The sequence below is a fragment of the Pelobates fuscus genome, chromosome 11 (genome assembly GCF_036172605.1).
Source record: "Pelobates fuscus isolate aPelFus1 chromosome 11, aPelFus1.pri, whole genome shotgun sequence".
In the NCBI taxonomy this organism is placed as follows: Eukaryota; Metazoa; Chordata; class Amphibia; order Anura; family Pelobatidae; genus Pelobates; species Pelobates fuscus.
The window spans coordinates 18133798-18149450 of record NC_086327.1 but is presented as its reverse complement, the minus strand read 5'-3'; the positions used below and the strand labels follow the sequence as shown (position 1 = coordinate 18149450).

At 38.2% G+C, this 15653-nt stretch overlaps 1 protein-coding gene across 1 annotated transcript; it reads left to right on the top strand.

Moving 5' to 3' along the window:
- The first annotated feature begins 556 nt into the window (after positions 1-556).
- Positions 557-13279, top strand: LOC134576909 (chemerin-like receptor 1). Its single transcript, XM_063435583.1, has 2 exons — positions 557-591; positions 11859-13279. The coding sequence occupies exon 2, from the start codon at positions 11867-11869 to the stop codon at positions 12917-12919; it is 1053 nt and encodes a 350-aa protein (XP_063291653.1). The 5' UTR covers positions 557-591; positions 11859-11866; the 3' UTR covers positions 12920-13279.
- The last annotated feature ends 2374 nt before the right edge of the window (positions 13280-15653 follow it).

The following is a 15653-nucleotide window of genomic DNA, read 5'->3' as shown; positions in this document are numbered from 1 at the left end:
GGACGTACTCCATTTTGAATATCCTTGGTTGTCAACTTTTGCAAATGGTGTGCCATGATGCCATATTATAGAGCGCACTGGTGCCCCCTTCTCTTGCAATCCTCTCCCCTGGCTCATAAAGTGTTAAAAACTTATTTTAACACTTGCCCGATTCCAGCGCCATTCACCCTTGGGGTTGGTGCTCTGCCTCCTCTGGGGGGGGGGTGGGAGCTAATGCGCTTGTGCAGCAATCGACGAACGCTCATGGTGCCCTAATATTTAAAAATAACATTCATATATAAAAGAAATATTTTATGTGAAATGAAACCCCTATTACTCCTGAACACAATGATATATAATAAGTGTGGGTACACTTAATAGGAAAGAGATTAATTATGGTTGAAACACATAGCTCAAATTCTAGGTTTTGTTTTGGTCAGATTTGGTACAATTGCCTCCGTCATTAAGGGGTTAAAATCTTCCAAAGTTACACTAGAGATCCATCTGTGATGTCAGCAGTGAGAAATTACAAAACAACTGCAACAAACAGAAAGCTCAGAACTGGGACAGAAGGGGAAGTGTTGGTCAGACCATCACAGACATCCAGATACAGTAAGTAGTGGTATAACTATACTGATATTAACTTCATGTATTGCATTCAGACACATAATATAAAATGTGCAGCTGTTCAGATATCTGTCTGAGGTTTGAACTAAAGGTAATAGAAACTGTGCATACTCTGTGACATTGTGGGATGTGTTTATGGGTAAAATAAAATACTATATTGGAGTGATGCAAAGTACAGACAATATGAAAATAAACAATTCATTTGTAGGGCTTCTGTATGTGAAGTCTTCGTTAAAAAAAAGTTACTTGTGCACTTTCCCAAATCCCTATGCACATTTAATAACAAAGGTTTTTAGCATGACTCATTCGGCCATTAAAGTGTTAGCTCACCTGCTGCATCAAGGCAAACCTCTTCGGTGAGTCCTACACTAACAATTCACCGTCCTGCTTTCAGCTAAAAGACAACATCTCTAATGAGAAAGAAACTATTAATCATTAATATAACACATATAGGGTGGGCAGCAGCACTGTAACATGGCTTTGTGATACAACTATTTTATTAGAAGTTTGTTTTAAAAAAGCACATTTTGTTTTTAAATATAGGGTTGGACTGGGTCCTTGCTGAGTTTTATAGGGGTAAGTCTGAACCATCTTTAAAAGCACAATATTCTGTTTAATGATCCGAACGCATGTTATAGCGTTAGTTTGTAATAATGGTGTTATATTTGGGATTTTTTTATATTTTAACAGATATAGCTAACAAAAGAAAGATGTGTTTTGTTTCTGATAGGTTTACTATCATACGATGATAACACGATACCTTGTAGGAATTCATTCATTTTAAACCATTCATATGACTATCTAGATTGCTATTTGAATTATAGATAAAAGGATGTAATTTACAGGTAAAAATGTGGGACAGTAGCCATGGCAACAAGTAGAATTCCCCTGCTGATTGATAATTTATTTTATCACTTACTCCTTATCAATTTGCCCCAGTGTGTTCATTAGAAGAAGCTAAGCAATGCATGTGGACTCCTCACTTACTACTTAGTAATATATTATACTCCTCATGAGCACTACAAACATCTTACTATAACAGACATAGAGACATAATACAAAATAAACAAAACAAAAATTATTCAAATATACACATTTATTACCAAAAAAAAAAAAAAAAGGATTTAGGTTTTCACTTATATTTTGATAGATATTTAGAGAAAGATTAGATGAGAACAAGCATATGAAGTTATTTTTTTTTTTTTTATAATTCTTTATTTTATTTGTGCAAGAGAACAGTATGCAGGAAAATTGTGCCACAACAGCACACATTCAAATGACAACAGTTTTATTGTACTGGGCACATAATGAAATGCACATTTTTATTTTTATAAAAAAGTAAAGATCATGGGATCAACTGGCTGGCTATCTTGTCTATCCAGTCAGTACCTAGGCTTTGATATTAAATATATACTCTTGTTGTGTCTGTTCGGAGATTAAGAGTCATTAACACATTAAGTCCCTAGGAGGTCTCTCGTTATAAGTACAAGAATGTGGCGTTATGACTTATAATGGACAGCTCAGCTTAAAGTTGTATATATAAGTCTCAGTTAATTTAAGTCAGGTAGGGGTGTATGATGTCCAGTGGTCGTGTCTCATGTGATAGGATACCCCACCGGGGACAGGGGGACGTCCGTGCATCAATTACATTTAAGGGGAGCCCTGGGCGAATGCCGCAAGCCCATAATGGTAGCCTGTGTTTGCTGATAGCCCGAAGGCAAGGTTGTATTAGAGGGCATGGTTGGGGCCCGTGATCGTGAGGTTTATACCTGATCGACCAGTGATTGATGTAGGCAGCTCCAAAGGGGAGGTATCTCTTCCCTGTCGTGCATGAGTGTGCCTGTTGTTACATGAGGGATGGGGGGGTAGTCTTGGGTCTCAGTCCCCACGTCTTGTGACCGGTCGCGTAAGCGATATAAAGGAAAAAGGTGAAAAACAAAGTTGAACCATTAAGTAAAACGTAATGTAACATAACACAAATAAAGTTACTCAGAGTGTCTAAGTGTCAAGTGTTCATATGGCCTCCAGGCCCGTTGGGTTGGGATTCTCCGTGTTCTGCCGTGTGTCCGCGGCCAGTCAAGTGGTGATCGCCACATAAGCGTCCGGGTGCGTCCCCCGAGGTACAAAAGGGAGCACCGAGTCCGGGTTCCATGTGTGGGCTGTTGAGGTCGTGGTGTGTTGATTGGCTGTGTTCAGGGCCTCCTTTGACAGACCCAGGGTAGGTAGCAGGTCGCTCGCTTCACGTAGATCCCGGATAGAGTGTGTTGTAGATCCATGGTGGACCTCCACAGCGTGCTGTAATTTCCAGCGGTATGAGATGCCTTTGGCGCGCAGCAGGGATGTGAAGGCCTGCAGTGACCTCCTCCAACCCATGGTGTAACCAGAGAAGTCCCGGTAAAAAGAAAGCTGCATGCCCTCAAAGGCATAAGGTGAGTTGTTTCGGACAGCGCCCATAACTGCCATCCTATCTTTGCTGCTCCGGAATCTCAGCAGTAGGTCTCTAGGAGCCGCACTCGGTGCTTTCGCAGATTTTGGCAGGCGGAATGTCCCCTCCAGTTCCACCTGTTTCGCCTGCTTAGGTGGCAGCAGCGCTGCAAGGAGTCGCCGCAGCAGGTGTGGTATTTCGGTCTCCGAGGTTTCCTCAGTAATACCTCTTATTTTTAAGTTCAGGCTGCGTCTCTGATCTTCTGCCGCCGCCAGTTTCTGTTCGGTTCTAGCTTGTTGTACTTGTAGCTCCTGTACAGCCCGTTGCAGTTGGGCGGTGTGCTGGGTAGTTTTGCGGGCATCGCTTTCTATGATTCCCATGCGGTTTGTTAGGCCCCGCACCTCTCGTCGGAGTTGGGCCATGTCGGCCTGGAGGTTCTGCCTGAGTTCCGCGAGGAGCTCCCTCATGATTGCGGTCGTCACTGGAGCAGATTCCGGTGGAGAGATGGATGGTTTAGTGGTCTGCCACTCCACTGTGCTCCTATCTGCCATTCCCAGGGAGTAATCCTCCGAAATTTCTGTGTCCACGTCTGAGCCGTCGGCCATCTTGGGCATTTCTCCACTCCGTGCCTGGCGCCACAGATCTCCAATATTCATGCCCATATGTGGTTTTTCAGACCTCAGTTTTTTGGTTTTCTTCCCCATGGCTGGTGGGTCGAGGCTTGGGGTGATTTGCCGGTAGTTTGGGGCGTAAGAAACCCTTTTTTGCGGCAAGATATGTTTTCGTCGGCTCGGAGCTTAAGTGACATGCGGCCGCTCGGTTCAGTGGCTTGGCTCCGCCCCCCGATATGAAGTTATTTTAAAGACAGACGTGCATAATCTCTATAAACACATATGAGTCACATCTAGGTACAGATATACAGAATCATATGGAACTTATAGAAAGATCCAAACAGATTTAGGGTTATTCACTAAAATATGAACTGTCTGGAATTCAAAGGAAGTTTCGCATTTTAGACAAAAATAGCTGAAATTAAACAATTCTCTAAACCAGCTGTGTTCTCAGTCAGGTTACTTTGATCTAAAAAGTAAAATCACTTTGAATTCCTTAGAAAGCACAGTTAAAGGTAAAACCTTGACAGTATGATATAAGCATGAGGTTTACCAAAGTGTATTAATACACGGGAAATTGTCTAACCACATCCAACACAAATACCTTCATTCACCGAAATAGCTCTGTGGGATTCAGTCACACAAAATGTAGAATTTGCAGCAAAATTGTGCTTAGACAAAGTCATAGACTAAAAAACTGGTGGAGGTGGTGGAGATTTTTTACATTTTTCCTTTTGGACCTTAAATTAATTATTCAGAAACCCCAATTTAATAAACAAGCCTCCTTTATATGTTACGCATTTGCAACGTACAGTAACGGAGGAAAAACTACTGTGAATTTTTTTTTTGGTTTGTTGGTCAGTTAATCCTCCTATTCCCAGAGTTTATTAAACCATACATATCCTTATTTAGTTTTATTTATTTTTACCAACCCTGTAAATCCCTTCCAGTCTTTTACATTGCCAAATCCTACCTTGTTTTTTTAGTCTTGCCTTGCTTTGTTAACACACTCTCCTTACCGTATATTTTTTCATTGTACCTCTCAGTATTTTGCTTTTTCAACCCTGTCTGTCAGTGCAGCATTTTTTCCAACCCCGTATATCCTCACTTTGTATTTTGAAGCCTGCTTACTTTGGAAGATAAAAAGTGCAGGGATATGACGTGCTATTTTGTTGCATTGTACAGACACAGCTATAGATATTTATTATGAAATATTAACACTGGACCACCAGAGATTAGCATGCCTCCCTCTCTGCAAGGAAACCGGGAAGGGGGAATGAATATTTATTTTTAAATAATTATTAATTTAATAAATCCAATATACAAACACTAAACCCCTAAGAGGGGCACTGCGAAGAATTCAGGTCTGCCCTTCTATCCTTATGTTTTTTAAAGCCCACCTTCTTTGGATAATAAAAAGTGCAGGGATATGACATCCTATTCAGTTAAATATTTGAAAATATGGCTTTAATAAACCAGTTTTTTTTAAATCAATTAATCAAATCTTCATGTCCTCATAATTTGGTAAAGAAATGTGATACTAAGGCAAAGATCCTGAACAACAAAACAGATCTAGTTAGTTATCTTGATAAAATTAGGGCTTCATGTGCAATGAGAATTAGCGAATTGTCATGAAAAGGTATACTGTTTGGGAAAATGAAGGTCACACTGTTCATGGCGGTTAATCAATCACTTACTGTAAAAATGTAATGGCTTTCCTCTTCAATATATGAACAGGTATTATCTGCAGATTGGTACTAAATTACATGTAATTTGTTAAATTTCTCCTGGAGGGTTAGTTGTTGGTCTTATCTTTTTGAATAGGGAAGTCTGTGTATTTCACAAACATTTTTGAAATACCTCACTGTATTCACTATGTTTTTAGAGTTGGAGAATTTGGGATGTGTAGAGATTAGATCTAATGTCACGTACTCAGGGCCGGCGCTACCATAAGGCGGCCCAGGCGGCCGCCTTAGGGCACACCGGCCCTGGGGGCTCAAAATCAGGCTGACCGGAAGGAGGGAAGTGCACTGCGCTCCCCTCCAGCCGGTTAATACTCGTAGCGTGGCCGAGCGCAGCCCTTACCGTTCCGCCCGCGGATCCCAGCCTCCGCCCGCCCACCTCCTACCCTGCTGTCTGCCGCAGGCTGTGTGGAGGGGGCGGGGATATGACATCATATCCCTGCTCCCTGTGTATCACACAGCGCGGCTGGCGCCCAGTGATGAGGCTGGGCTGCAGGACAGGACTCCAAGGAGCCGGACAGCACGCACCCTAGGGACACGCTTTAACAGATGTAAGTATGTAATTTTGTATGTCTCTGTATTCATGTATGTAACTGTATGCCTTTATGTCTCTGTATGTACGTATGTATGTGTCTGTATGTCTTTGTATGCATGTTTCTGTATGTATGTATGTATGTGTCTGTATGTATGTGCCTGAATGTCTTTGTATGTATGTTTCTGTATGCCTATATGTCTCTGTATTCCTGTATATATGTATGTGTCTGTATGACGTTATTTCTCTGTATGCATGCATGTATCTGTATGTGTGTATGTCTTTGTATGCCTGTATGTCTCTGTATGTATGTATGTGCCTGAATGTCTTTGTATGTATGTTTCTTTATGCCGTTATGTCTCTGTATGTATGTATGTATGTATGTATGTGCCTGAATGTCTTTGTATGTATGTTTCTGTATGCCTGTCTGTATGTATGTATCTGTATGACGGTATGCCTCTGTATGTATGTATGTGTCTGTATGCCTGTATGTCTTGTACGTATGTTTCTGTATGTCTCTGTATGCATGTATGTAACTGGATGTATGTTTGTCTCTGAATGTCTGTATATATGTCTCTGTATGCATGTATGTAACTGCATGCCTTTATGTCTCTGTATGTACGTATTTGTGTGTCTGTGTGTCTCTGTATGCCTGTATGCCTGTATGTCTTTGTATGCATGTTTCTGTATGTATGTATGTGTCTGTATGACGGTATGCCTCTGTATGTATGTATGTGTCTGTATGCCTATATGTCTCTGTATGCCTGTATATACGTATGTGTCTGTATAACGTTATGTCTCTGTATGCATGCATGTATCTGTATGTGTGTATGTCTTTGTATGCCTGTATGTATGTATGTATGTGTCTGCATGCCTGTATGTCTCTGTTTGTATGTTTCTTTATGCCTGTATGTCTGTATGTATGTGCCTGAATGTCTTTGTATGTATGTTTTTGTATGCCTGTCTGTATGTATGTGTCTGTATGACGGTATGCATGTATGTCTTTATATGCCTGCATGTCTCTGTATGCATGTATGTCTCTGCTTGCATGTCTCTGACTGTATGTGTCTGTATGTCTCTGTATGATTATTTCTGTCTTTGTATGACAGTGTACCTGTATGACTTTGACTGTGTGACTGAAAAATGATGCCTGTGTGCCTGTGGCTTGGGAGGAAAGAAACACAGGTGAAGATGCATTTTTTTTTTTTTTTTTTTAATGAGGGTTGGGGGCGCCAAAATGCATCCTCGCCTGTGTAAGTAAAAATCCTACCACCGGCCCTGCACGTACTAGAAATCGCTAAATGGTTTCCAGAGAAATGTCAATGCACATGTGTTTCCCCCTATCATATAGAATTACATTAATGATTGCCATTTTCCTTGCTGTCATACATCTTACTGAGATGTTTGTGTGACTGATCTTTGAGGCTACTCAATGAGAAGCCTCAGACATGCTTCCCCAGCACAGATTTTCTCAGAGTGGAACATTGTCATTAATGGTAAATGTTCAGGTTGGACAAAAGTGGTAAGTGGTGTCCCTCAGGGTTCTGTTTTGGGACCACTTCTAGTTAACATATTTTTAAATGATCTTGAAATAGGCATGGAAAGCCATGTATCGGTGTTTGCAGATGACACAAAACTTTGTAAAGTAATAAAAATAAAACGCGTCTGGAGAGGTCTGACTCCCATCACTACAAGCCTTAACTCGGATTACAAAAGGACTTTTATTCAACATTTTTTTCAACATCATATATTCTGACTCGGGACGCCGAGCATCTGAATAAGGTCTGGACTCTTTTTATGGCTTTTACTTAAATAGTCCGAGCAGGACATTTTTTTTTGCATAAGCGATTGTTTTTTTTTTTTTTTATTATTTTTATTTTTATTTTTAATTGTGATTGAAAGTGGTTGCTTTCTGTGTTCGGACAGGACATTTTTATGTATCAGTGATTTCTTTTACATTGAATTTTTCACAATAAATTGTGTTTTATTTATCTCCAAGTGCGCTAGTAAGGTCATTTTCTGATCTATTACTTTAGTAGGGGTTATATATTTATGTTTCTGTAATAAAATGTGAGCAGGATATTGCTTTGCTGCAGAGGGATTTGGATAGATTGGGGGACTGGGCACTAAAAGGGCAGATGAAATTTAACGTAGAGAAATGCAAAGTTATGCACTTCGGGGTTAAGAATGCACAAGCAATTTACACCCTAAATGGTAGTGAACTAGGGATAACCACACACAAGAAGGATTTGGGAATTGTTATAGACAACAAATTAGGCAGCAATATGCAATGTCAATCTGCAGTTGCTAAGGCCAGTAAGGTTTTGTCATGTATAAACAGGGGCATAAATTCTCGGGATGAAAATATAATTTTGCCTCTTTATAAATCGCTGGTAAGACCACACCTTGAATATGCTGTGCAATTTTGGGCGCCTGTTCTAAAGAAAGATATTATGGCACTAGAAAAGTCCAGAGACGAGCTACAAAATTGATAAAAGGAATGGAGCATTTTAGTTATGAAAAAAGGTTAAAAAAATTAAATCTCTTTAGTTTGGAAACGGCGCCTGAGAGGGGATATGATAACATTATACAAATATATTCGGGGTAAGTACAAACCTTTATCTAGAAACCTATTCATAAATAGGGCTATACATAGGACAAGAGGTCACACATTTAGGCTGGAAGAAAGGAGATTTCATCTAAGGCAAAGAAAAGGTTTTTTTTTACAGTAAGAGCAATAAGGATATGGATTACTTTGCCTGAAGAGGTGGTTTTGTCAGAGTCATTACAGATATTTAAACAGCAATTGGTTAAATACTTTCAAAAACATAACATACAGGGATATAATTCCTAATTTGTGGGGTCATAGCTGCTTGATCCAAGGAGACATCTGACTGCTATTTTGGGGTCAAGAAGGAATTTTTTCTTAGTTTGTTGCAAAATTGGAAGCGCTGCAGACTTCTTTTGGATCAACAGCAAAAATATATGTGAGGAAGGCTGAACTTGATGGACGCAAGTCTCTTTTCAGTTATGTAACTATGTTACTAAGAAAGAGGCTACTGGTCGGCAACTCGAAAACGAATTGCCCTCCAAATAGACTTTATATCCTTTAATTTACAAAAAGGCTTGTGCTGCAGGTACCCACTAAAGGGAGTCTTTGCATGCAGTGAGCCAAAACAAAAAACTCTTTAATAATCCCTCTTGAGGAAAAAAGCAAAAGAATTGGTTATATGTACAAGTGTAAGTTAAAATTGAGGACCTAGTGGGGTACGGGTCATAGCTACGCCTGGCTATTACTTATAGCGAACACAAAAAAAACTAAGGAGATATAAGTGTGGCTTCAAACATATGCCGAATACTCAACTAGAATAGTTGTGTCAGAAAGACCAAGGTTACAGAGTATGCAGCAACAGTTGCTAAAACATCTGATTATATTTTGTATCAAACTGGTAGAAGCTGCAAAATGTACACCCAAAAATGCAAAATATAAATACAATAATGTACCCAGAAACACCAAATATATATACAATAGTACTTTAGTATATATTTAGGTAGATTTTAGACATCACTTGTTATGTGGGAAACGGGTACAATTGTAAGGGGTATGAAACTGTAGACGGCTTAAAGGCTGTCGATTAGAGTGCAGTTGTACCTTAAGATGCCTTAAACTTTTGTCCCTTGCATAAATGCGAATCTTTAAACAGGCTCTAAATATCTCTTAAAATATATTAACGATATATATCACAATGTGAGGATACCTGGAGATAATTTAAGAGCTGTTGGGTTACAAATGCAGTTCAAAATATAAATATACCTTTAAATGCCATAAATTTATTTCAGTGCAAAAAGCAAATCTTGATTTTTAAGGCAGAAGGTATATGCAAACCCATGTTAAATCATAGAGGAAAGCATAGAAATAAATTATGTAACCATATGTACAAAGATGCCTAAACAGCTAAATGTGATTTGGGGGTAGGAATCCCTAGCATCTTGTACATATCGTATACATGTATATTCAAATGGTCTTAAGCGTGCTCAGGATCGTAGAAATGTCACAGCCCCAGAATTGTCCAAACGAAGTCCAAACGCCTTTGTCAAGAGCGACGGGTATCGCCGAAACGCGCGTTGAGCAGCTCACAATGAGCGGATTCATCTTTACTTTTTAACTACTTCGTTTGGACAATTCTGGGGCTGTGACATTTCTACGATCCTGAGCACGCTTAAGACCATTTGAATATACATGTATACGATATGTACAAGATGCTAGGGATTCCTACCCCCAAATCACATTTAGCTGTTTAGGCATCTTTGTACATATGGTTACATAATTTATTTCTATGCTTTCCTCTATGATTTAACATGGGTTTGCATATACCTTCTGCCTTAAAAATCAAGATTTGCTTTTTGCACTGAAATAAATTTATGGCATTTAAAGGTATATTTATATTTTGAACTGCATTTGTAACCCAACAGCTCTTAAATTATTTCCAGGTATCCTCACATTGTGATATATATCGTTAATATATTTTAAGAGATATTTAGAGCCTGTTTAAAGATTCGCATTTATGCAAGGGACAAAAGTTTAAGGCATCTTAAGGTACAACTGCACTGTAATCGACAGCCTTTAAGCCGTCTACAGTTTCATACCCCTTACAATTGTACCCGTTTCCCACATAACAAGTGATGTCTAAAATCTACCTAAATATATACTAAAGTACTATTGTATATATATTTGGTGTTTCTGGGTACATTATTGTATTTATATTTTGCATTTTTGGGTGTACATTTTGCAGCTTCTACCAGTTTGATACAAAATATAATCAGATGTTTTAGCAACTGTTGCTGCATACTCTGTAACCTTGGTCTTTCTGACACAACTATTCTAGTTGAGTATTCGGCATATGTTTGAAGCCACACTTATATCTCCTTAGTTTTTTTTGTGTTCGCTATAAGTAATAGCCAGGCGTAGCTATGACCCGTACCCCACTAGGTCCTCAATTTTAACTTACACTTGTACATATAACCAATTTTTTTGCTTTTTTCCTCAAGAGGGATTATTAAAGAGTTTTTTTGTTTTGGCTCACTGCATGCAAAGACTCCCTTTAGTGGGTACCTGCAGCACAAGCCTTTTTGTAAATTAAAGGATATAAAGTCTATTTGGAGGGCAATTCGTTTTCGAGTTGCCGACCAGTAGCCTCTTTCTTTCTATATATTTCAAGGGGTTAAGCCCCACTATATCCTATAACCACCACAACATTGGCGGATGGATTTAATCCATTTCCTCCCAGTGGTTGTTCTTTATAACTATGTTACTATGTAACAAGTGTTCATGTGTCCAAAGAAAAGAGGAACAAAGAATTGCACAGAAGTTTTCTTTGAGGGCATAATTATGAAATTGTTAAAAACTTTTCACTGCATATTCCTTTAAGGAATGAAGTGTTGCTTTAAGGTTGCAGGAGTGTGATTTCTACAAATCCCATAATGCTTAGCTCACCTTATGGATATCCGCTAACATCTGTAATGCCTAGACAGGGCACACTGTTTATGTGTGCTTACTGGGAGGATGATCATTATGCTAATAAAACAGAAAGGAGAAGTAAAACTGATGTAATTATAAGACAATAGAAATGAGTCAATTATAAAACAATAAAGCTATGATGCTTTGCTTATTCTTGTATGAAGTACACCAAATGTATTGTTTCCCATCACACTATCCTGCCTGAATGTAACCGGTGTACTTCCCCATTAATTGCATCTCAAGAATTAATTGGTTATATTTTGATAAGGGCTCTTATAGTTACCAAACTGCAAAAATACAGTGCAATTTTCCAAAACATCCTTTTTTTGGTGGAGTAGAATGGAGTAGAATGTTTAGGGTCTTCTTTCATGGATTCTACATAGGCTGGTCTAGATTTTCCTAACACATTCTTATTTTTTTCCAGTTAGGAGAATGGAGAACATTACAACCTCTACTCTGCCTCCCTACACCATGGATGATCTTCTTGAGATTTCAACTGGTAGAGAATATAATGGTCACAGAGCTATGGGCGGCCTCCATATATTTTCTATTGCGGTCTATGCTGTGGCCTTCTTGCTGGGGACAACAGGAAATAGCTTAGTCATTTGGATTGCTGGTTTCAAAATGAAGAAAACAGTCAATGTAGTGTGGTTCCTTAATTTGGCCATTGCAGATGTTATCTTTACATTCTTGTTGCCCCTGAGTATTGCCTACATTGCTCTTGGAATTCACTGGCCTTTTGGTACCTTTATGTGCAAGCTAAATAGTGGAATAACATTTCTCAATATGTTTGCCAGTATATTCACACTCACAATTATCAGTATAGATCGCTGGATCTTTGTGATGTTCCCTGTATGGGCCCAGAACCATCGGACACCCCGTATGGCTTCCATAGCATCTCTTTTTATTTGGCTTTTTGCACTGAGTTTCAGTTTAACATATTTTATATTTCGTGACACATATGAAGAAGATGATGGAAGGATCATCTGTTTCAATAACTTCGATGAAGAAGATGATGATTTGCATGATCTGAGACACAGAGCTACAGTGATTACAAGATTTGTTGTTGGCTTCTTCATCCCTTTCACAATTATTATCGTTTGCAACATGTTGATCACTTTACACCTCCATAGAAATCGTATGGCGAAATCTACCAAACCCTTTAAAGTAATTGTAGCTGTTCTGCTTTTTTTCTTTTTCTGTTGGTTACCATATCATATTCTATCTTTTTTGGACCTGTATGCAAATGACAATGGTGATCCTTTTCTACATAAAGTCTTAGATAATGGGATTCCAGTTGCCATAGGTTTGGCCTACCTGAACAGCTGTGTCAACCCGTTCCTCTATGTGTTCATAGGTCGAGACTTCAAGACAAAATTCTGGACCTCAAGCCAGGCTATTTTTGAGAGAGCTTTCCGTGAGGACCTTACTCAGACAGATTCCAGGAGTAAAAGTAAATCCACCTCTGACTCTCAGTTACTTTAAAATGAAATTGTTTTAGAAGCAGATCTTATTCTCTATTGTTGTAAAAATTGCTTAATTGCAGCCTGCATAAATGCCAGATCATTTTATGACAGAAGATAACCTATCTGGTAACAATGAAAATTATGGGAAACAAAAGATTAAAAACACTCACAAACAGACCTTATTCAGAATGCACAACATCTCTCAGTTACAAAATGGTGCTGAAAACATTATGGACAAATTAACAGATATATTGTCAAAAGAGGAATTTGAATACAAAAGCAACACTACATGCCAAACATCATTTTACAATATTTTCGCAGATAAAGACATTAATACATTTTATACATGTGGACAATTCAGCGAAATACCTTATCCATACCCCCTCACTCCCTCAATCCAGAAAAATGCTTTGTTTTTCCTTTTCTAGGGCTGAATTAACATAGGGGCTGATGAAGCTAAAGCTCCAGGTCTATGCCAATAGAATATTCTACTCTTCACATGCTCTTTCTTTGTACAGAGGGAATTAAATTTGGTTGAAGCTGACTGTGTACTGTACTGAAGGTGAAGCTGACTGTGTACTGTGCAAATGCTCTTGCTGCTTTTGTCTCTAATGGTGTGGCATATTCCCTTTCTACTACACTCACTACATCCACCTTTTTTCCATCTCAGACGGCATAAGAAGGGAAAGAGAGGTGTGGAAAAGCAAGTGCTGGGGGACACCAGGGACCTCATGTTCATTAGACAGATTCACATCAAACTTAGGGTGATGAAACAGAGCTGCCGGCATAGCCTGCCTTAGTTGGCCGGCCTGTGTGTTTGGCAGGTGGCCTGGCATGCATTTGTGCCAGGGTGACCTTCCAATATTTTTAGACTAACCCACCACTTAGTCAGTCTCACTGTATATTCTACAAAGAACTTTGCTACTCCATTCAATAAAAATATTTTTTGAAAATAAAATAACATAAACTAAAATGAATTCCTCAGATGTTATAATTGTATTTAATTAAAATATTACTGGCATGAATAATTACATTTTCAGTTTATAATATTATTATTATCACGTTTGCATATTGTGTACTACTCTGTTACTCACAACTTCATTGACAGATATATTTGAATCTATGTTCTAAAATCACTAGACTAGACTAACCTGTTATATGGATTTCACTCGATTGTTTAATGTTAAAGCATATTTTCTCCACTTTAAAGGATTTTCTTTTGCACTTGAAAATCCAAAATTCTCATCAAAATATCTTGTTTAATGATTCTGATATGAAAAATTGCATATTTAAATGCATGTATGTTTTTATTGTGAGTGTTTCTACTAAATATTAATTTTAATTTATTATTGTATTCAGACAATTCATTTGTGATACATCTATTTTATTATAAGCAGGTTAATTTTTAGAATAAAAGTACAGTTAACTGCTTACTGTCCAAAACTTTCAGTCAGAACCTCATGTTCCACTGCAACTCAACATATTGTCTATTTGCACCACTTACTGATTACCTGTCCACGATCTGCAATATATCAGTTGTCTACTTGTAGGTTGATGGTATCACAATCATACAAAGAATACAATCCTATATGCAAGTGCTCAGAAAAAGAATTATGCAACAAGATTAGGTGTGTAGCGAAGGTGTGTAATCTCAAACTCTACAAATAGAGAGAGACCATATGCTAATGTTTGAAAATAAATTTCAGTTCACAGTGCTTAGCAAATGTGCCCAATGATGATATACTTAGATATACGTACATTTTTTCCCTCCCACTCAATGCCGAGCTAACCATATGGGCCTGTTGTACTGATGGACATATTGGCCATTTCTAAGCATCAACTAAATGGATATCAGACGACCAGTTTGGGTATGACAGGTGTCAGAAGAACAGAACGTGCTATTTTGTTGGCAGGATTCAGGCAGTAGGAGTTATCTAACTCTATGCCTGCATCTGCTAACAGTAAGACATATTATAACTCTGCACACACACACACATTTACAGACTACATGCATCTACAGACCACGTGCATGGATTCACATGCTACTTGGATGCTCCTATTTAATAAATGCATTCACAATGCAACATGCATGCATTCACACACTACATTCATCCACTTAATACATGCATTCACACACTACCTTCCTCCACTTAATACATGCATTCACACACTACATTCCTCCACTTAATACATGCATTCACACACTACATTCCTCCACTTAATACATGCATCCACACATCTCAAGCATGTAATCACATAGTTGATTCATGTGTTACATACATCCATTGGCCCAGAAAATATTATTTTCAAGCATTTTTACAAAGATGGTAAAATAAAACATCATACAAATGTTCATGCAATCCAGTGTTTTTTAAGTATTGTAAAAAAAAAAAAAAACAATAATAATAATAAAAATATATATATATTATTTTAGAGAGGAAAAATTGGAAGCCTAATATAGAAGAGAATCTATAGGGCAGTGGAGGGGTTAACCCTAGCAAGGAATTGTAAAAGAGGAGAGAAACTGTCCAAAAAGTAATACATGATAAAAATTAAAACATAACTTTTGATTGTGAAAAATCAGTAATAAATGTGTGAAAAAGAAGAATCACTCTCAGAGAACCCACTGGTTTATACATGGATTGAAGGAGAGAAAATAAGTATAATAAAACAATTATTAAAATAATTGACACAAAAAGTGAGCGTCAATATAGACAGTCCAAGACGAAAGCGGAATGTCTAGCCTCAGGTAT

What these genes read in the sequence shown, in the direction of transcription:
- LOC134576909 (XM_063435583.1), top strand. Translation starts at nt 11,867, where the DNA reads ATGGAGAACATTACAACCTCTACTCTGCCTCCCTACACCATGGATGAT.